At 39.4% G+C, this 21291-nt stretch overlaps 2 protein-coding genes across 5 annotated transcripts in view; one reads left to right on the top strand and one right to left on the bottom strand.

Annotated features, from left to right (window-relative positions):
* fgd4a (FYVE, RhoGEF and PH domain containing 4a) overlaps positions 1 to 9518 on the top strand; it is a 54095-nt gene extending 44577 nt beyond the window's left edge. For all 3 annotated transcript variants that reach the window (XM_055222239.1, XM_055222240.1, XM_055222238.1), the window contains exons 6-18: positions 1242 to 1331; positions 1419 to 1564; positions 2409 to 2565; positions 3119 to 3257; positions 4254 to 4312; positions 4392 to 4538; positions 5221 to 5393; positions 5796 to 5826; positions 5908 to 5988; positions 6511 to 6636; positions 6756 to 6896; positions 6998 to 7141; positions 7850 to 9518. In XM_055222239.1, coding sequence (XP_055078214.1) covers positions 1242 to 1331; positions 1419 to 1564; positions 2409 to 2565; positions 3119 to 3257; positions 4254 to 4312; positions 4392 to 4538; positions 5221 to 5393; positions 5796 to 5826; positions 5908 to 5988; positions 6511 to 6636; positions 6756 to 6896; positions 6998 to 7141; positions 7850 to 8134 — 1719 coding nt within the window. In that variant the 3' untranslated portion in view covers positions 8135 to 9518. The remainder of the gene's footprint in view (positions 1 to 1241; positions 1332 to 1418; positions 1565 to 2408; positions 2566 to 3118; positions 3258 to 4253; positions 4313 to 4391; positions 4539 to 5220; positions 5394 to 5795; positions 5827 to 5907; positions 5989 to 6510; positions 6637 to 6755; positions 6897 to 6997; positions 7142 to 7849) is intronic.
* A 119-nt stretch (positions 9519 to 9637) lies between these two features.
* Positions 9638 to 21079, bottom strand: nup205 (nucleoporin 205). 2 transcript variants are annotated; one of them, XM_033968263.2, is made up of 42 exons: positions 21026 to 21079; positions 20277 to 20419; positions 19999 to 20170; positions 19755 to 19899; positions 19515 to 19674; positions 19201 to 19429; positions 18949 to 19113; positions 18454 to 18629; positions 18242 to 18358; positions 18031 to 18168; positions 17768 to 17918; positions 17487 to 17692; positions 17221 to 17403; positions 17083 to 17133; positions 16766 to 16975; positions 16453 to 16690; positions 16194 to 16383; positions 15993 to 16113; positions 15834 to 15915; positions 15596 to 15760; positions 15392 to 15516; positions 15195 to 15309; positions 14895 to 15044; positions 14738 to 14812; positions 14503 to 14660; positions 14062 to 14142; positions 13786 to 13977; positions 12868 to 13066; positions 12652 to 12750; positions 12424 to 12569; positions 12136 to 12327; positions 11942 to 12063; positions 11708 to 11840; positions 11504 to 11630; positions 11326 to 11396; positions 11112 to 11240; positions 10858 to 10984; positions 10593 to 10765; positions 10367 to 10496; positions 10097 to 10225; positions 9950 to 10020; positions 9638 to 9879 (listed from the first exon to the last, which is right to left on the bottom strand). In XM_033968263.2, exons 1-42 carry the CDS (start codon positions 21054 to 21056, stop codon positions 9727 to 9729), a joined length of 5970 nt encoding a protein of 1989 aa, XP_033824154.1. In that variant the 5' UTR covers positions 21057 to 21079; the 3' UTR covers positions 9638 to 9726. The 2 variants fall into 2 exon arrangements, with proteins under 2 accessions (XP_033824154.1, XP_033824153.1); XM_033968262.2 differs by having other exon boundaries at positions 9701 to 9879; positions 12424 to 12572.
* Positions 21080 to 21291: the final 212 nt, after the last annotated feature.

The raw sequence follows: 21291 nt of genomic DNA, 5'->3' as shown, positions 1-21291 counted from the left end.
TGATATCCTGGCGTCTCTTATCATAGTGTAATATTCCCATACAAGCTGATACGTGTGTGTAACAGCCTGGTACTATTGACACACTGTGAACTTTGTGTTGTAATACTGACCACAACTTTACATTTGTTGTGTCTTTGGGCAAGACTCTGAACCCGCCTTGCCCGTAGTGTCCGTGTACACGAGGGAGAGGTTCTTTGAGACCATTTACCGTTCGCCTGAGAGTGTTCATAAGAGAGTGACTGATGTCTGGTCTTGAGTTTCAGTTGTTATACGCTTGAATACAAAGGTGTGGTTAGCGATGTGTTATGGTATTGTTCGAGTAGGTCTTGTTCCCCTTCTTCCCTGCTTTCATTTCCTGTTGTGAGAGGCCACACTTCATCAGGCAGGTGTAAATTGCACATAGGCGAGTGCTACGTGCCTTGAGAATTCACACCATGGTGCGGACAAAAAGATGTTATGGTATTTCATGTGCTTTGGCCTGGATTACAGTGAAAGTTAAATTTTAATTGACTTTAGTTATGCATTAGTGACTGAAGACTAAGACTGTTATTGTGTGGAATGTTGACTTTCTTTTCTACGAATAATAAGTTAAAAATGTGTTTGCACTCTGGGTATGGTCAAACAAATTGATTTTAATGTCGGAGGTGGTCGGTTATTCTAGTTTATGGGTGAAATTGGACAAATGAATCCATAATTTAACCCAAATTATAAACCGGTGCAAATTGTAAACCAGCTTTGCATAACTTCTGCAGTGGATTTTGTGTTTTTAACCGTTTTATACTGTTTTTGTCATGTGTATGTAGTGTAATGTAATGTAATGTAGCCCTCCACATCATTTTATGTGGCCCTCGACAGTGTAAATTATGGTATGATGGTATTACAATCTCCATTTATCAGGAGATTACACAGTTACACAGGCATATTTTTACATCTAGGCAAATGTATATGTAATATTTGTAATATTAGTAAGTAATTAATACAGAAACAGTTAATTAACAGGTTAAAAAATGAGTTAGTTTTGTTTTACCTTTGGCCCTTTGAGAGCAGCCATTTTGCTGATGTGGCCCTCGGTGAAAATGTGTTTGACGCCCCTGGTTTATGTGAATGTCTGCGTAATCCCTCAGTCATCCAGCTCTGATTCATAGTAAAAGCCAAAAGTAAAATCTATCTATTTTACTTTGTTTATGTGAATGTTTATGTCTTAGATTAAATACAGATTATAAATGTGGTGTATTTTTCAGGAGACCAACGAGCAGAAGTTGTTTAAAATCGCCAGTGAGCTCCTTCAAACAGAGAAGGCGTACGTGGCGCGGTTACACCTGCTGGACCAGGTCAGAACAACTGCCCCCGGTTCAAATCAATACAGTTAATCATTTACGAGTTTTACGGGAACTCACCGGCTCTTCTGTCTTCTCCAGGTGTTCTGTGCCAAACTTATGGAGGAGGCAAACAAAGGGACATTTCCTGTTGACGTGGTGAAAAACATCTTCTCCAACATCACCTCTATCCACGCCTTCCACAGTCAGTTCCTGCTTCCAGATTTAGAGAAAAGAATGGGAGAATGGTGAGTGAAGTTCCTGCTTCGGAGATACAGAGATAGAGAAATAAATGATAATAGTGAAATTCATTTGTAGCAGTTTCGCAATAGCCTTAAAGCAGAATTATTACAGTAAACCCTTTTTCTAAGTGAATCATATGAAGTGTAATGTGGCTGGAAATATATAAATAGTACAATGAAACACTAAAGTAGTTAGTTTTAGTATCTTTAACTTAATTATTGGACCATCTACAGCTCAAATCGTCGTTGTATCGGCCTAATGTTACATAAAATTAAGAACAATTTGCCCACTAGTGAAAAGAAAAAGTACATGCGATAAATAATGAGCTTGAAAAACTATTGAGCCTGAAAGTACAAATGCACTTAAAGAGTAAAAAGTAAAATGTACTCATATTTTGGGGTCTTATAAGGCTTCAAATGTAGTGATTTTGCTTAAGATTTATGCAGAATTTTGCTCAATTTTGCTTTTTGCAGTTTTTATTTGTGTATTTTTGTTTGCTTAAATTATGAACAAGTAAAAAAAAAAAAAAAAAAAACTCACACTTTTCAGCAGGTGTCAAACGATAATGAAAAATACTTTTACTTTTCAGTCCAGTTAAAAATGTGGCGCAGTAGAAAGTACAAACACCTGCTCTCAAATGCAGTGAAGTAAAAATTTACTCGAAGTACAGATATCTAAAATGTGTACCGGTACTTTACTACGTCATTACTTTCCACAATCGGCAGCAGCAACACAAAACAGATATTTGAGTTAACTGTTCATCCTCTTGTACTTTTTAGCTAGTTACAGAGATAAACATGATCATTCACCTCTAAAATATTTTAATGTGCGTCGTATTCCTCTCACCAGGGATTCCAAGCCGAGAATAGGGGACATCCTCCAGAAGCTCACGCCCTTCCTCAAAATGTACGCCGAATACGTGAAGAATTTTGAGAAAGCCATGGATGTGCTCAAACAGTGGAATGACCGCTCGCCTCAGTTCAAAGCTATTATTATGGAAATCCAGGTACGAACACGGATCAACTGTGCTAGACTAAATATTAGCTGTTCCACTGGAAGACTTCGAAGAAACACACACTAAAACTATAAATACAGCTTTTCATTAAAATATAAATTGTCTATAAATGGGAATGAGTGTCCAAACATTTGACTTTTTCATTGTTTAGCCTTTTATTTGATTTTATTTATTTATTTTCTTTCTTTTTTTTTGTACAGATTTAGGCAATTTTATATCCAGCCTTAGTTAAATTTACCTGAATCCAGAACAAAATTTATTGTTTTAATTGCTTATATGATGTGAAAATAAATTTGCCCATGTGAAAATTTTTAACCCCCTTTGTCAAATAATTTGGCTTGAAATAAGTAATGTAATGTAACAAGTCCTTTAATTATGACCTATACTAAAATTAAAATTAATATCCAAAATTCAAAGCATTTCAGGTAATATAGAAATAGTTTTTATTTTTGTATTTATGCAGTTTTGTAGTGCATTTCTGTCCATATTTAATGCAACTTTAGTCTCTAATAATGACCTCTGTGTATGTGTCCCGTATGTGCAGACTCAGGAAGTGTGTGGCAACCTAACCCTGCAGCATCACATGTTGGAGCCGGTGCAGAGAATCCCTCGATATGAGATGCTGCTCAAAGATTATCTAAAGAAGTTACCCTCAGACGACCCCGACAGGCGAGACGCAGAAAGTAAGAACCTCTTTAACTCTATTTGACTGGACACACTTTAGTTTAAAATCCACTTATTAGTCCCTAACAAAGTAGTAATCACTGTGCAAGTTAGTAGTTATTCAGTTAATATTTAAAACGCACTTGTTAAGATTATAGTGTGTGTACAGAAGCATCTATTTCTAACATTGCTAATGAACAGTTCTAATGGGGCAAAAATGTTAATGGTTGAATACATGTAAAATATTGCCTTAGACAAAAAAAGCATTAATAAGTACGTAATAAAAAATACAATTTATTATTAGTTAGACAGTAGTATGTGGCTCCTAAACAGAGCTGCAAGATTAATCACAAATTGAATAAAAAATAAATAAATAAAAAGCAGTTAATTAAAATTGTGTCCACTCTTATTATGAAGTATATAGAAAGAAATATATAATAATATGTGTAATCCTATATACACTGCACATCTCTGGACTTATTATTAAAAAGCCAGTCTCCAGAGGCTGCAGGTGGATTATAATGACGCTTTACGGGTGCGACGGAGGAGGCCACGATGGACGAGTGCGACTGAGATATTTGTCACTGCACGAGTCAACACTCTGCTGTACTAAGAACTTTAATGTACAATTTTATCTGCGGACTGAATAAGTCAGAAAATGAAATAATAATGTCTCTAACAAGCATAAGATTCAGTGCAGTTCGTTATCAGTCCAGGATGTGGAGACACTGGTGCGGCTCTTTTTAAAATGTAGATGTTTGTTGTTTGTATTGTCACTGTCCCTGTCTGTTTTTAAAAATGAACCAAGAGTCCGACATAAAGATGAATTGAATATATACTGTATAACCCTGTAGTTTAGATCTGTACAAATATCTTCTGAAATGTTTTAGTTTTAGTATTAGTTTTTCAGTTATTTTCAGATATTTTTCTCAGTTCATTCAGCCCTATTCCTCAAGTGTTACTACTGATTTATTTAATTCTGGTCCGATAAACGTTAACCCAATCTGTGTTTTCAGAATCACTAGAAATCATCGCAACAGCAGCTACTCATTCAAACAGTGCCATCCGGAAGTCTGTAAGTGCAGACTTATACTTGGTAACGCAGATTTTCTCACAGTTTACCCTGGAATCTAAATGTGAAACTGTTCATTTAGGAAAATCTAAAGAAGCTGATGGAGATTTATGAGATGCTCGGCGAAGAGGAGGACATTGTAAACCCGTCAAATGAGTTTATCAAAGAGGGCCACATCCTGAAGTTGGCGGCGAGGAACACATCAGCCATGGAGCGATACCTTTTCCTGGTGAGTACGGCAATGAAAAAGACTACAGGGAAATATATACAGCGGCTCGACCCAGCGTGATGCAGCAGTTATGGTGCAAGCGGGGGACCGGAACACAAGCATTTATTACACATATGCAGAGATTATGAAATTAAACTAGACTTTCTGCTAATTAGTTTCTATTAAATATTTCCCATTAGCCACATTTTCACGACCTCATGTTGAGTTGTCGGAAAAGCGTCAGGAGCTAATACAAGGACTTTCAAACTGTAGTGCAGTTTCCACAGTTTATATGTGTATACCTCTTCAGTTTATATGCACTTTGCTGAAGTTGGGATTAGTTAGATTTCCAATTTGTATCTTTTTTACTCCTGGTTTAATATGGTTTTGACTAGTTTTCTTCAAGATTATTGCTGGAAAACGGTAAAACTGTATAACTATTATGGTATATCATGGTTTTGTGATGATCTGGTCTTTTTATCCCACTTTAAATCTGGATTATTCTGGTTTGCTTCGAGCTTTGACCTTGAATTTGATTTATTTTGGCTCTGGTTTTATCTGGTTCCCTTTATGCATTCATTTTAGTTTAGTCTTGTCGAACCTCGTGTTAGCTGTAATCACTTTAATCCTCATTTTAGATCTACTGTTTACCAGACATAAAGTTTTATTGATGACAAAAAAAATATGTTCTCTCATTTTGTAGTTCAACAACATGCTGCTGTACTGTGTGCCTAAGTTCAGCCTGGGAGGGCCTAAGTACACAGTGAGGACACGGATTGGCATCGATGGTATGCAGGTCACTGAAACCATCAATGATGAATATCCACATACTTTTCAAGTGCTGGGCAAAGAGAGGGCGCTGGAGCTACAGGCCAGGTATGTGTTACAAACAACAATAATCGACAAACTGAAGGTATTTCATATTTTATTCAGTTGCGTATGAATGATACTGTTCATTTAGTTCAATTTTAATTAAAAAATGATTGCGATTGATGAAAATGGGGAAAAAAAATCTTACTTAAGCTCTATAACAAACACATTCCATCATTTGACTTAACGCCTTTTTATCTGAAGAGTGTTTTTTGTCTTTACATAGCACACTCACACTCTTTCCTAGTCAACTGAAGGCCTATAATTACTCGTTAAATGCGTTATTTAAAAGCATCACCCAAATGAGCACGCCCAGATTTACAAAATAATCTCTAGAAAAAAACATTAACCTCATGACAAAGAGCATAAGAAGATGAAACTTATTTTATTCTCTTTTGTTCCTCACAGCTCAGAGCAGGATAAGGCCAGCTGGATTAAGGTATTTAAACCTTTTTTTTTGGTTTTATATTTTATTGCTTTTTGACGAATGCATAGTCACACATATTCATATTGTTTACAGGCTCTTCGGGAAACCATTGACATCTTCCAGCAAAAGAATGAGACGTTTAAGAACGCCTCAAAAGACGTGGAGGAAGTTTCTGTAAGTCTCTTTCAGCCTTTCAGTTTGGTGACCGACTGAAAGCGGTTTTGTCTTTAATGGTTTATTCTCAGATGTTATTAACAGAAATGCAAACTCTATTCTAGTGGGCTGTATAATAATAATATCATTTGCAATCAGTTTCAAAATATAAATATAGCCGTTACAGGTGCAAACGGTTTTCAAAACTATTTTAAAGGCCCTATATTACTCAAAATTGACTCTTGTGAGCGTTTAGCCGTGTTATAATGTTATTACCGCCTCAAAAAACATACCTGGAGTTGTGTTTTGTTTTATTCGCACATGTTTGAGACTTGTGATGTCATGAAGCGGTAGTTTTTTTTTAAGTTAACAGCTAGATTTTACCCTTTGTTAAGTAGAGATTGGCAATTCCAGGACTGATTCTCCATCCAAATGTTATATTTTGTAAATTTTTTGATGAGAAAACAACATTATAACATAGATCAGAAAATAGTGTAGTATAGGCCCTTTAATGTTAATGTGTTGTGTTTGTTTGTTGTGCAGAAAGATGAACTGGGGAAGCGTGCTCCTCGCTGGGTCCGGGACAATGATGTGACCATGTGTATGAAATGCAAAGAGACTTTCAATGCACTGACACGGCGCCGACACCACTGCAGAGCCTGTGGATGTGTAAGTTATGTGGATGTCACCGTCTAATGCATAATACATACAGTACAGCAGTAGCGCGAATGTACCTCACTCATATATTCCAAAAAAATATGCATTAAGCAGGTTTATGTCTGTTAAAGGTGGTATGCTGGAAATGCTCTGACAATAAAGTGCAGCTTGAATATGATGGGAACAAGATGAACAAGGTGTGTTATGACTGTTACCGAACCCTTAAAGGAGAGACGGTATCCGAGGAAAACAAGAAGAAGGGCATTCTGGAGGTAAGGGCACGCTGATGTATGAAGGAACATGTAATAAATAACACGTATAATCTGTGAAGTTGGCTAAAATGACGTGCTGTGAACCGTTTTTCTCTTTGTAGATTGAGGCCGCTCAGTTTTCAGGCAACAGTATCATCTGTGGTTTCCTGCAGTACTGTGAAAAGAGCAACAAACCGTGGCAGAGGGTCTGGTGTGTCATCCCAGAGAAGGAATGTTTTGTGCTCTATCTCTACGGAGCTCCACAGGTAAAAGAATATTCATTTATACTATTTACATCGTATTAATTTTACATACAAGGAGCTTCCTGCAAGACACTGATCATTATTATTACGATTATACAGTACAGCAGGGGTTTCAAATGGAATTCTGCAATGGGCTATAGCTAATATGGAGCCCACCATGGTTCCAGAAGTACATTTCCTATTTATTTTCATCATACTTTTCAAAAAAACAGAATAATTAAGAGTTTAATAGTATGACCGTGGCTAAGTATGACACTGCCGCAATAAAAATAAAGATAAAAAACACAATTGTAACTGAAAGTACAGTAATTTTTTTCCAGATATTGAAGAAAGTTATAGGTTTTGTGATCATTTGTTACCACATAACTGGTTAGACTTTTAATACAGGAAAAATGCACGTGGAATTTACTCACTGGAAGGCCTCAAAGAATCTATAGAGTACTTCAAATAAGTAAAATATTTAGAACATAACGTATGGAACGATGTAGTAGTACCATAAACTTCCTCACAAGTCTCAAACAAAGCAACAAAAAAAGAGTCGTACAAGGGTCATTCACAATTTTCTTGCAATTCCGGATAAAACAGCGAACTTCCCTTTGAGCCGCACTCTCGTATTTTAGATTTTGAACCATATTTTGAAATTTTATCCTTACTTGATTGCAGATCTTTCCATGTATATTTACACTATTGCGTCCTCTTCTTTTCGTGCAGGATGTGAAGGCTCAGTGCTCCATCCCCCTGTTGGGTTACACAGTGGAGGACAGCCCACGCCCCTCCGATCCTCCATCCAGCTTTCACCTTACACAGTCCAGATCTGTCCACAACTTCGCTGCAGACACCGAGGACATTAAACAACGCTGGCTCAAAGTTATCCGAGTGGCAGTGACCGGAGAGAAGCCACCGTACCCGCAGCAAAATGGCGGCAGCAGCATTACGGACAATAACAACACGACACAGGAAGTGAATACAGACAGCACGGAAGCTAAAAACGATTGACTACAAACTTAGATATGGATAAGCTGCTTTTATTTACTAACTGGATCCTTTGGGCAGGGGAGTCGATGAGGGTTGGGGAGCAAAGGGGTCTGTTGTCCAGCAGGCCCCAGATATTGACCTTCTTCCTATTAATTTATATTAGAGGGGGGCCCATGCAAGGTTTCTTACCATAGGCCCCCAAATTTGCGTCGACGGGCCTGTCTTTGGGATATACTTACTGCTGGATTTATAGAGGACATGTCTGGTATCATCAACACTAGAGTGAAGAGGAACATCTGGCTGTTATCATTTGTAAAAACATTAATTTAACCCTGGACTATAAGACTTATGTGGGATTAGAACTATGCGCTGGATTTCAGCACTGTACAATATGGCATGTACATAAGGAGTTATTGAGCATTTTTTTTATAACACGCAAGATGAAACAAACTACGCAGTATTGCTTTGTCATTTGCCTGTGATGTCTAGATCTTATTGTCCTCTCCTTTAGTTTTGTGTTGAAATGAAAGCACGTTTGACTATCTTTGTGCCTGTTCTGCAGAAGCATCGCTGTTATCCCAACTGAGCCTTCCAATATAACATTTACATGGAATGATATGGTTTAAGTAATATATACTTTAGGTTATTTTACCATGTACAAAAATCCTATTTAACTGCAATTTTAACAAGTTCAATGTGGGATCAATTTGTTGTGGTTAAGTTGGTGGTTAATCTGACAAACTAATCAAAAATTTACAATCATGAGGTTAGAACGATGTCATATAACGAGACCTTTATTATAAGCTTACGTTTTATGATTTAACTCAAGATGTACAACTTAACAGTGAACACAAAGAAATGTTCTTAAGGGAAACTTGATGGATGTCTGTTAACGGGAGGTCTTTTTCTCTTGTAAATATAAATGGCACAATCACAGGTTTTCTTGGTGAGCTGGTGAAATTGTAATTGTGTTGAATGGCTGTAATTAATTGTATTATTTATAGTAATTTATAGAGGAGCATGATCTGACATAGCATATGTTTTTCAATAGTCAGCGACTACACATTTTTTTTTCTCTCAGCACTCTGTTATTTGAGAGGGATATGTGCCTATACTCCCCCCCCCCTTTTTTTTTTTTTTTACATAAACCCTTATAATGCAATGCCGGTGCTCTCCATCCTCAGTATTCAAATAAACAGCACAAAGATGTCCCTGGTTAAAATGAATCTGAATCAGTCCAGTGTTTTTACAAACTAAACTCACACCACCCACAGGAATGAAAATACTTGCACTTCGCAGTTCTAGTGTATTTTTCATCAAAATAAAACTAAATGACAGTTTATGGAGATATAATTTTAGTGTGTGCAAAATAAAACGTCAGACTTGTTGCTGAAATGGGTAGATTTTAAAGGTTTTCCACTCATCCATTTTCAAAACAGTGATTTTAAACAATTTAGAAAACATTTATTTATCCTCCTACAACGAAAATCAACAATATCAAACTTGTTTTATGTAAAAATTGAAGTATGTTATTCAAAAACTCAAGAGAAGCAGTCTGTAAAAGAGCTTTGTTGTCCCAGAGTAATGAATGCGTGTCCATCCATTGATCCCACTCAGCTCTTGGTCTGTCGGACAAGGCCGCGGATCCTGCGGACCAGAGCCTGGATGAAAGTGTAGCGTGAGCGCACCTGACTGTACAAGCCCTCCACCTCCAACAGCCTCCTCTGCAGCGCCTCTCCAAACCCAGCCGCCATGTCCCCTTTCAGCTGCAGGGACAGAACCAGTGTCAGCGGTGGCATGTCCAACAGTATGGAGACTGTTCCTATACAAACTTACCAAGTCTAGATCTGACTGGCTTACTCGAGAAAGACCACGACTTCCACTTGACTGCAGCCCACTAAATAAATCTATGGAAGGAAGGGTAATGTTGTTTCTTAATGCAGTCATTGCAACCTATATGGCTGTATTAATAGTCTTTCTTACCATCTCCAAGACGTGACCTGTATGGACTGGCTCCAACCATCAGAGAGTCTTTAGGGTCAGTGGGAGTACAATGTAACAAGTAGTACTCCAGGTGGCGCCACAGCACAAATAAACAAGTCTCAATAATATCTGGCCAGCCAGTCAAGGCTTATTTACTCAAACCCACTTATGTATGTTGTTAAAAATATTGCAACATCTTTGTACCTAAAGAAATGGAGATTACATTAAAAAAAAAAAAAAAAAAAAAAAAAAAATCAATTTAAAGGATACATGAACAAAGTGCCAGAAGCTTGGCTCTGTTGTTAATGAGTTGGACCAGACGTTTCTTTGCCAGCTGGCTTCTCTGAACTGAAGAGGTTTTTTCAACTGCTCCTGGGCCAGCTACAAGGCCTTGGCACAACTGAATAAAGAGAGAAATAGTTACACTTTCTAGTTCATTAGAACACAATGTTTATTTTAATGTAAAGATTTCAGATACATGTTCATGTCTCAGTACCTCCTTCAGCTCCTCAGGTGGCAGCTGGTCCAGGCTCTGTAGTTTGCTCAGACTCTGCCTGTGGCTCTGGTGGAAGCGGAAGAAGTCTGCAGCAGTGTTCTTCAGCAGGAAGAGCACCAGCCCCAGGCTGGGGGCTCGAGAGTACGACATTGGAGGCATTGAGGATGTGAGGTCTAGAAGGAAAACATTTATGTCAGCTGTTTGTTATTTTGTTTTTTAAGGGAATAGTCCGAATTCAACTAAGACTTTGAATAATTCCACTGACCTGAGCGGCCTCCATCTCTGCCAGCTGGCTCACTGCCAGAAGGACTGAAGAGGCAGATACTGAACTGGGCCTGAGAAGAGCTCTGAAGCAGCAGGGTCTGGCAGTACTCCATAATGTTGGCACAAACCTGCAGAGATGAACTCTGTTGACCGTCTCAAATAGAGGAACTTTGTAATTCCCACCCAAGATAATATAAGTTTAAAAAATTTAATTCAAATTTTAATTAGGCATGCTTTATTAAACTTTGACCCAACCTGTTGCATGGCCACCTCCATCTCCTCCCTTTGTTCAGCTGATTCTCCAGGTGCGTTGACCTCCACCTGCTTCAGCAATCTCTCACGTTCACTTCCTGCAAGGCGACTGAGCAAAGACAGGCACAGGCGCTACGAAAATACACACAAAAGCACAAAACTGAAACATACAAGAAAATACTGGGCAACTGAATAAAAAGTGGCAAATAACCAATACCTGGAATCTGGTGATGTGACCTTGAAACTCCGTAAGCGCTGCACTGTTGACTTCTCCCATTTCAAGAACACCTGAGATCATAAGTAACACCAGTTCAAAAGTAAATGGGAGAAATTAATACTGCCAAAATCAAAAGAGCCAGTGTGAAGAATGGTACAGTGTGAGGAATAGTCTGTACCTGGCAGAGCAGTCTTACTGATGATGCCAGTGAGCAGGGAGAGTTGCTGTAACACTCCCATACTGAGCTCCTGACAACGCAGCAGGGACTGAATTGTGTCTGCGTGGATAATTAACCACTGAAGAATCTAGAACACAAACACAAAAGAAAAAAAAATGAACACCATCATTCTAAACCAAATACTGCATATTAAAGAATACTTGCCTGTGCTGCCCCCTGCTGGTGATTCATAGTGGTAGATGTCAAGATGATCTGAAAGAGTCTTAAAGCAGGTAAAAGGATCTGTCTATAGCGCTCCATAGGACTAGGGATGAAGCCTGATGGGTCCCTCATTACTCTGTTCACACAAACACATAAATGATTAGAAAGTGTGTGAATATCTATACTGCAGCGTAAACACACTGAAACTTTAATTTGTATAAAATACTAGTACTGCACCTGTGTGCATCACTGTCTGGAACCATGTCAAATACTTGGCACTCAATGAGGTGAGCCACTAGTCCACAACGCAGTAGCTCCACTGCTCCCTGGCCTGTCTTAGCCACTCGAGTGAGCAGGGCCTAAAATTGCACAGAACAATTGTAGGTTATACAGCATCAGTAACAGAGGGGAGCTTAAGTTGATCTCCTCACCATTTTGCTCTCATAAATGTAGAGTGGTTTGAAGAGGGGGGGCTGTGGTGTCAAGAGGTTCTGTAGGGCACCATCGTCCTGCCTCAGGCTCTCCACCAGTGTACGCAGGTAGCCACTGTTGCAGATGTACAAGAGCCACTGGTTTTGACGGTCTATGGAGAGAATTCGGTCCAGCACCGCCAAGGCAAGCATCTAAGGGACAAAAGATCTTCTGTAACCTTCATTTATGTGCATTTTATAATTTTACAAACATTTGGTAGAGAATTCAAACTATAGTTATGTCTTTACCCTGCTAATTTCATGGCCATCACATGCATCTCGACAAACCACTTCCATCAGTGCCTTTCCATAATTCTCAATGATGGCGAGGTTTTCTCTCTGCAGTTTGGAAAAAGTATCCTCAGGGGAAGTGAGACGCTCCCACATCGCCTTCCCTGCTGCATGAATAACAAAACATTCAACACACCATTGAATTATATTACTGTCTGAGAATTTATTTCACTGCTCGACTGTTACCTGACTGTAAAGTGTCTGGTTCTTCTGGTTTTTGGGCGATTTGAAGGTAGTACAGCAAGGAGCCATAAAGGTGAGCACGTAGTCGCTGGTATCCACCTCCTAAAACATGCCATTTGAGTTAAAGTAAGTTTTTTTAAGCTATTCAGTTACATTTAATTATATAATGAACATTTGTTTTTAAAGGTTTTACTATAAAATACAAAAAATATCACTGACCAGTAGAAAGAATAAAGTCAAGCAGTTTACGAAGGATCAGGTGGAGGGAGGAGTTTGCTATGGAGGCAAACCCAGAAGAGGATTCTACTCCTGTGCTCTGCTGCTCGGACTGAACAGACTGGCTGAGGTGGGCTGTCAGTGTAAAGACTGCACCGGCAACAATAGGCATCAGCTCTCCAGCAGCATCCTCAGATAAGACCTAAAATATAATTACAGTACACATTTTGTTATATTATGCTCAACGAATTGGCCAATGGTGTATTAGCCGACCAAGACTTATAATGAATTATTACTCAATTAAAATATATTATATGTACCATAGCAAAAAGGCATGGAGTAAATCATGAGTTTTTACTTTATTCTATGTGATTTTTGTTTTAAAAGAACATTGTACTTGTGTCTGCTATATACTTACTAAAATAATGATCCTTGGGTGTCATAGATTATAATTTGGAGATTTTAAATTGCAATATCCATCTAAAACAGCTTAAGAAACACGTTCGCCAACTTCCATGTCATAAATCTGTGGTGCTAAATGGGAGCTGACACTGCCGTAAATGTCATCACAACAAAGACTTGGTAAAGAGTTCCACTTGTACCAAAATGACAACGTGACACTGCCAAATCCTATTGAAGAATGAATTTAGTACAGAGCAGTGAGCGTTTATCGAGGATGGTGAAAACGGGACTTGGCGTCTTAAAAATAAGCAATAAAGATTGCTCAAACATGCACCAATCACTCCGAATGCAACTTTGGATGAAAAACTTGCAAGAGGAAACAACTATAACATGGCTAAAGAGCTCATAGAAATTAAAGCAAACCTATTCTGCAAAATTTACTTTTCAGAGCTTTTAGTCATCTCCAGGCCTATATTGTGCTACATTTAACTATTATAAAGTGGTGTTCTAAATTCTAACCTTATCATGGAGGTCCATTAGCAGGTCTCTAATGATGAGCTGCCTGTCCTCGGCCGGGATGAGATCAGATGGACATGCGGTGAGCAGCGTCTCCACCAGGCTCCTCCAGGACTGAAGAGCATGTCGCTTCGCATTCAGGCTCCGACGTACTCTGTTACGTTCTACCACCTGCTGTAGGATTGAGTTCACCTCCTAGAAGTTAAGCAGGGATGGGTTTTAGAAAACACAGCAAAAATATTACTCCGATGTTTTGCTTCAGTTTGGCAGTTGACTAACCTCCATCAGCAGTGGTCTTTGTCCAATAGCAGCCATTCCCTGAAGAGCATTGACTTCGGCAACTAGCACCCGATGCAGCAACTGTAATAATCATTTTCAAATATATCTTAGTAGAGAGAAGATTACTTAAAAAGTGCACTAAGCAACCTTTCTAGCGGGGGGTCTACTACATGCTTGTCTCCATGGACAGTAAGTCACAGTATGGCATTAACTTGTATTTATTCATGTACAGGAGTTTTTGATACTGTAAAACACCTTGAAAATCAGGCATTCTATGATCAAAGTTGATTCTCCACAGATTTGACTGGCGGCACCTGCTTAATGCCATACGATGAAACGCAATAACATCTACATAGAGAGAAGCAGGTGGCGGACCACCCACCAAAAAGTTTGTTACTGCAGCTTTAAAATGTAAAGTGTGAGCTGAAAATGAAACTGTACCTTCACATTGCAAACAGTGTGTCCTTGCTCATTGACCTGCTCACAGTTGGAGATGACCTGCTCTATTTGAGTGCGCTCAAAGAAGTCCAACTGCAGGAGCTCAGGTATATCTTGACTGAAGTCAATGGCATCAAGGACACTGAGCAACTTTCTACGCACTGGAAAGATAAAACAATTACTATTTTGATTACTAATTTGTATGAGACATGAAATCTTAAATGTTGTTAAAACAAACCTTTGGAGACAGAGTCAAAATGAAGAAAACCACTGACAGATCTGGACTCCTCCTCCATCCCTGTCTCCCCATCAGCTAAAACATAATAATTTGGGTTTTAGGTTTAGGTATAAAATGTGCCAAGTATTTAATTAGTGTAAACAAAATAAATCCTAACCTGTGTGTTGAGTGTATGGCTGATCGTCAAGCAGAAGGTTGACTAGACGTTGTGTATGTGAGCGCTGGCGATTTAATGAGGTCACTCTCAGTTCAATAGCTGCAGTTTTCATTAGCCATGACATTTGGGAGAGTGCAGCAATCTGGTTATCTGGTAAGGAAAGCAAAAATACAACAAAATTAATTCAAATGTGGAATTAACAGGTTTCAAAACATATGCCTCCTAACTTTCTATGACTTTTCAATGCATCTCATTTTTATTCTTGAATTGAGTATACTAACAGCATGATTAATAACTTACTAGGCAGGATGAATGGCAAGTGTTGCAAATGGGAGAAAAGGAAGTCCTGGCTGGTCCTGAGATAGCGCATTGTGGGTCCAGATGTGTCGGGGCATGCACAAAGTTGGTAGATCACCTATAGTACAGATTACGTTAGCACAGTGTAAACATTTATATTAAACATAAGTAAAAGATGTGGGCCATACAAACTGCAGTACCTGGTAACAGAGCTCAGCCAAGTGTGGGGCTTGCTGAGTAAGTATGGGACCTGACCTCTTTTCAGTGCCCCTCTGCAGCAAACTCAATATAGCATGTAAGCAACTCCTCGGACATCCCAGTACGCCTATAAATGCAGGATTGTTATTAATTTAATTGCAAAGGAACATAATATTCAACTCCCAAAGGTTAGCCTGTGGGCTGACCTGGGTCTTGGAGGTTGGTGGAGGACACTGGCTTCTTCACTTCATATCCCAAAAGATAAAGGGCTATATTTGGGGTCTTCAGTTCCAAAGATGTGATGAGGAGGTTTAGAATATGAATCTGGATTTTATGGCGGATTCTTGCAATCTTTCTTTGCGGATCTAACTCTGAAAATATGAGCAAGATTATGAAAACACTCCCAAGTCTGTTTTAAAATACAATGTTTGACTTTTTTCTTACCTTCTTCCTTCTCTGTTCCTTCTTCTGCTTCTTCCCCGTCCAGACATTCCACAAAGCCAGCCATCAACTTGTTGCTCACAGCCTAAAATGAATCCAGTGCATTTAATTCACACAAAGTACTTCAAGTGTCAAAATAAAGAATCTTTTTTTTAGTAATACCTGGTCATGTGTGAAATCTCCCACAAGTCTTGTTTGAATGTTTGGATATTTGGCAATATGGCGCAGGATCTTTGAGCTTTGAAAAGCAGCTTCAGGGTTAGAGTTGCTGTGATAAAGATACCTGAAAAAACAAGAAAGAGCATAAGTATATTAATCTTAAATGTATACTGGACTGTAAATATGTTAAAAAGATATTTGTACCTGGCAATGTTAACAATGTGATCTGCTCTTTTGGTCTGAGCGCTGACACCCTGTAGCAGCTGCTCCAAAGGAAAAATTAGCAGAGATGATTGACTCTCTCTGAGGAGGTCCATGAACACCAGCTCCTTCTGCAGAGCCAGGTCCAGCAGACACAAACAGTGCAGCACTGCAGACTCCAAGTGCTTTTTCCCTGCACAAGAAGAAACATCAAGGTTAAAATGAAACTAAACCATGACACAAGCACCATATGATGTCTCACCAGGGAAGATGGCATAGGTGTCGAGCTGCCTTACACCCTCCTCCAGCAGGCTCAGGCAAAGGGCCAGTGTGGGGGAGTCGTTCAGCAGGTGGAACATTATACTGTGACCTGGAGGTTTGTGAGTTGGAATCTGCTCGCCCTGGAGCTCCACCATCTCCTGAACAAAGTCTGAGGGCTGCGGCTCGTAGTCACGCAACAGTTTGTGGAACACCTCCAGAACAGCATCTGCTACCTCCCACTAAGAGAAAGCCATATGCATTTTAAATGTTTGAATGATATAGAGGAAAATCCTCTTCTATGAAAAGTTTTCTACCTTCTCTCCAGGGCGCCGATATGCTCTGGTAGGAAAAGGCAGAAACACGCAGTCACGCAGGAAGTTCAAATATGGTTGAAAGCCTGGCACACGAAGTCCAGCACCCAAATTAACGGGAAGGCTGCTTTCAACTAGTGTGCTGATCAAATGGCAGAAGGCTCGTGTGAGAGGATACTCCTCACAACTTGACTCTATTTCATTGAGTTCCACCTATGAAATAAAGTGATGGCACACAACAAATAAATCCATCTGTAGACCAAACAACTAAGAATAAAACCCCCCACAAATGTTAGATATGTAAAATTTTGAAATATTACCTCAATTCCAGCAGCTTGCCTTTGCCCAGGAGCTCGCACAGTCTGGAGAATCTTTAGTAGAGAGGAGAGTAGAGTAAGCTTATTCAGATTTAGAAGGATAACATTGGAAATACTTAAATGTATGACATACAAACATACCTGTGTGTATTCAAGAGACTGCCACAGAGAAGCAGCTATTTCTGGAGACTTCCCAAAAGCTGCCAGACAATGGAGGAATTCTGCTTTGAGCACTGGTGGAACACTGCACTGGAGTAATCCCAACATCACAACCACAGGTGTCCATTGTGGATGCTCACAAAGTGCCAGACGAGCATTTTCACTCTAAAAAAACAAACAAAAAAAGCATATAAAAATATAGTTGCATGTGTTTAGTTCGTGCTATAGTTCATTTTAAAGTCACCTACCCATGTTATTATATTAGTGAGGAGCTGAAGAAATGCAGTCAGTCCCTCTAGTTCTCTTTGAGTGATTCCCCTTATTGGTGGGTGGCGATAGTGAGCCGCATCTGGGTTTGGAAGATCTCTTCTCAGGTTCTCGTGGTACAACATAAGGGAGTGAAAAAAGTGCTCCCATGACACTGGGCTCCCCGACACGCCCTGAATGTTGTCACCTGTTAATATCACAATGAACTGTTCATAAAGTATAACTAAATTGGGAAGAAATGATGATACTGAGGCAATATTACTGTGTGTGGGTCCATTCGTTTTCAGCAGGCTGAAGCAGTAGTGGGCACACTGTGGACCATTTGACAGCCCTTTGAGCATTCGCAGATAGGAAATGTAAAGGGTTGAGGGCAGAAGATCTCCCATTTGTCGCACAAATTTTGACAGAACAACCTGCAAAAAATAAAATAATTACAGAACAACCTGCAAAAAATAAAATAATTACAGGAAGAGGAACAAAGTTAGAACAAGCCATAGTTGATTCAGTTTAAAGTGAGCATTTTACTTGTTTATGTGGAGGTCTTTGGATTGCCATTCCCAAGTAGGAGCCATGTAGACTGGTGTGTTGAAGAGACTCTGTGGGACACCAAAACTCCAGTGCTAGCTCGAGTCCAAAAGGGTCTTTACTGTAAAACTCTCCAATCTAAAAGTAAATGCCATAGCTCAAATGTATGATTTACATAATAAAATTATGTTTGTGTCTTTAGAAGACTCACTAGTGCCATGAGATGGTCAAGATCTTTGCGTAATGATGAGGGAAGCTCACTGTCCATCTGTAAAGACATGTGGACCAGCCTAGCATCTTCATCAGCCCGATTACGGAGCTGTTTCACCTACAAAATGCACAGACATCTAATATTAAGTCATTTGTGTATATAGCAAAAGCATATGTTAACCTATAAATGAATACGGTACATGTAATTTTTACCTTCATGGGCATAAGTGCCAAAAAGTCTGTGATGAGTGAATGAAGCCGACGGATGTAAAATTCCTCTTGGGTAAAACTCTCACATCCCAACATGCCCTCCTTCATGAAAAGGAAGACATCCCCAAGTAAAGCCTGGTCAGCAAGAGCCTCATCTGCCTCAGTGAATTCAACTAGGGCTGAAGATAATACAAAAGATATTCAACAATGATAATACAGTAACTATGAAACTATAAGAAAAGGGTGTGTGAGCCCAAATTCCACTGTTGGCATCTCCACTCCACGGCACTTCTAATTGGCCAATAGCAGTCTTAAAGGAAAACCAAAACAAACTTGTAATCCATGCGTATGGTCTTCTAAAGCTCAACATGGAAGAATCTGGCAAAGTTATCCAGTCAATAGGAGAGAGTCTGCAGGAGAGCAGAATGCAGTGCAGCGGTCAAGCAAACTATGGAATTTGGTGGTGAGTGGTGCAGAAGTATTCTAGAGACACTTTACCAGATCCTTGGGGGAGCTGTGAAAGAACCCTCAGAGACAGGGCCCAGGCCAGTCGACACACAGCCTGCAGCCCAGGAAGCTTCCAGGGCTGATTGTTCATTAGACGATTGTGAACCGCAGATACATACTGCCTCTCTGTGAGCAATGGCAAAGCCTGGAGCAAATCTGGAAGGGGGCAAAACTTTTAGTTTTCAGTAGTAATGCAAATCACATGGTCCTTTTTTTTCCCCAAAGAAGTCAATCTGTGCTTACCCTCTCTGTCTTCTGTCCCCTGCTCTATAAAACTGACATCCATGCAGTAGAGTAAAGCCATGACAAGAGCAAGGTTGACACTGTCTAATGAGCCATCCCCTTGAGCTGTAACCGTCTCCAGGTGCCCAATGAGGGCCAGTGTGTCATCTTGAGACAGAGGGGACTGGCATGTCCATAAAAAGAGACTGTCTGCCAGGGCCTGTCTGCATTCTTTTATTAAGTCTGAAACCTGTTAAAAATACAGATGTGTTAAAGTATAATCAATTTCCCAGTGTACACTAATCACATTTTCAAAGCAGGAATTAACCACTTGCCTCTTTCCTGTGTTTCTCATTGCCCAAGCCACGCTCCTTCTGTAGTCGCTCAAATTCTCGAGTCACACTTATCTCAGAGACCAGTGTGAGGATGCGCTTGGTCAGACCCTGGCTCATAAGTTCATCTGTGAAACGTGTTGTCAGTGCCACAAGCTCTCCACTGCATAATCAACAGCAAAATTTGTATTAAAAAATATATTTAAAATATCATTGAAAGTTTTTTAAAGGATCTCTGCCAACCTTAACTCAAGGGTAAATGTTTTTCCTTGTCTTGATTGAATAAGTGTACGGAGGGAATTGGCCAGACAAAGCTTCCCATCCCAGTAGAGCAGCACAGCCACTAGCCCCCGTTTAAGACCAGGAAAATGGGGCTGCTGGTGCTCACCTAAGTGTGAAATGTCCAAGGTTGATGCTCACAGTAAAAAAAAGCATTCAAAAATAGAAAGAAAAAGATACTAACGGTCATCATATTCATAAACATTACCTGCCAATAGGAGTTCCAATGCAGCCAACTCTCCAATATCGAAGAGATCACTGAGGATGAAAGCCTCTGAGAGCAGTTGCTCTGGAAGAAGGCGAGAACCCTGTTGACCCTGGATGGTAATTCCTTCGGTACTGGCCTTCCGTACTTTCTCTCTCTGTTCTGAACTCTTAGGCTGTAAGGGTGACAACAATAGCAAGAATGAATGAATGTTTTATATTATAGATTGACTAATAAAGTTATAATTGGATGACTCATTAGTAGAAAAGCAAGCGACTTACAGGATTTTTAAATAGTGGCAGAAATTGTGACTTGTGTTTTTTTAGCAGCAGATCAAGAAGATGGACACTGTCTGGCTGCCTCCTCGACACAGCCGCATTGACAGTTTCTGAGAGCTCTTTGAGTGGGCCCCACAAACTAGCACCTGAACAGATGAAAATAACGAATACTTAGTAATCAATGGAGTCTTGACAAGGCAACAGGGATAGAAGAGAGGTTTTGTGAAATTATTGAACAATTGTTGAACAACTTTCTACTTGCATGCTTATATCTATATGTACAAATGTTTATACTCTACTGCAATGGCCGAACTGTTACCAAAAATAAAATAAACATTTTCAAAAATGTGTTTTCATGTTTATTTTGAGACTCGCATGGTATAATAATATACACAATATTCGCAGTTTCACTTTTGCTCACTGTAAATACACATCGTATTAGATTTTGAGTCGGCTCATCCGGCAAAACAAAGGAGAAATTGTGATATCTGCACGTGTATTATACTTTAGTGTAGTAGTTCTTCAACTAACTACATTGAAACTTGTTGGTAAAATGCATTTTTTGACTTTGATGCTAAGCTAAATTAGCCCTGCTCCCTGAATGAGAACCATGTGGATGGAAAATTGAACAAACGACAAACGGAGAAAATTACAATTAGGCAAAATCAGATTTATTCATACGAGTACCTAATATATATTGTAGATACAAGGTCCAATAGTTCAAATTATTACCAAAAAAAAGTAATACATACCCGAATTTACCGCCATCTGCACCGCCATCATGGGCCTGGACAGCAGGTCAGGAGCTGCCGCAGAGAGCCTGAAGGAAATTTAAAATATTCTTATTATTATCGCGTTTGGGTCATGATTGTGGACAAAACACAAGCAGGAGAGATCATATCAAAATAGCTCAAATTTATTTCAAACTTTCTACATGTTATTTATATTTTTAATTCATTCAGGCGGGGTCTTGGCTGCCCAGTCTCTCCATGAGGTTGTCAAATTAGGGAAATGTAGT

Source organism: Periophthalmus magnuspinnatus, chromosome 6 (genome assembly GCF_009829125.3).
Source record: "Periophthalmus magnuspinnatus isolate fPerMag1 chromosome 6, fPerMag1.2.pri, whole genome shotgun sequence".
Classification (NCBI taxonomy): Eukaryota; Metazoa; Chordata; class Actinopteri; order Gobiiformes; family Gobiidae; genus Periophthalmus; species Periophthalmus magnuspinnatus.
Note: the sequence above shows the minus strand (reverse complement) of the source record. Positions and strands in the feature narration are given on the sequence as shown.

Bases quoted from the DNA above. Each gene is read 5' to 3' on its own strand.
- nup205 (XM_033968262.2), bottom strand. From the start codon at position 21,056: ATGATGGCGGTGCAGATGGCGGTAAATTCGG. The intron at 19,114-19,200 runs GTAAGCACAGAT...GCCCCCTTCCAG, and splicing joins GGGGACAGAAGACAGAGAGG to ATTTGCTCCAGGCTTTGCCA. The intron at 14,661-14,737 runs GTTTGTTTTAAC...TTATCTTTCCAG, and splicing joins TTTTGACTCTGTCTCCAAAG to TGCGTAGAAAGTTGCTCAGT.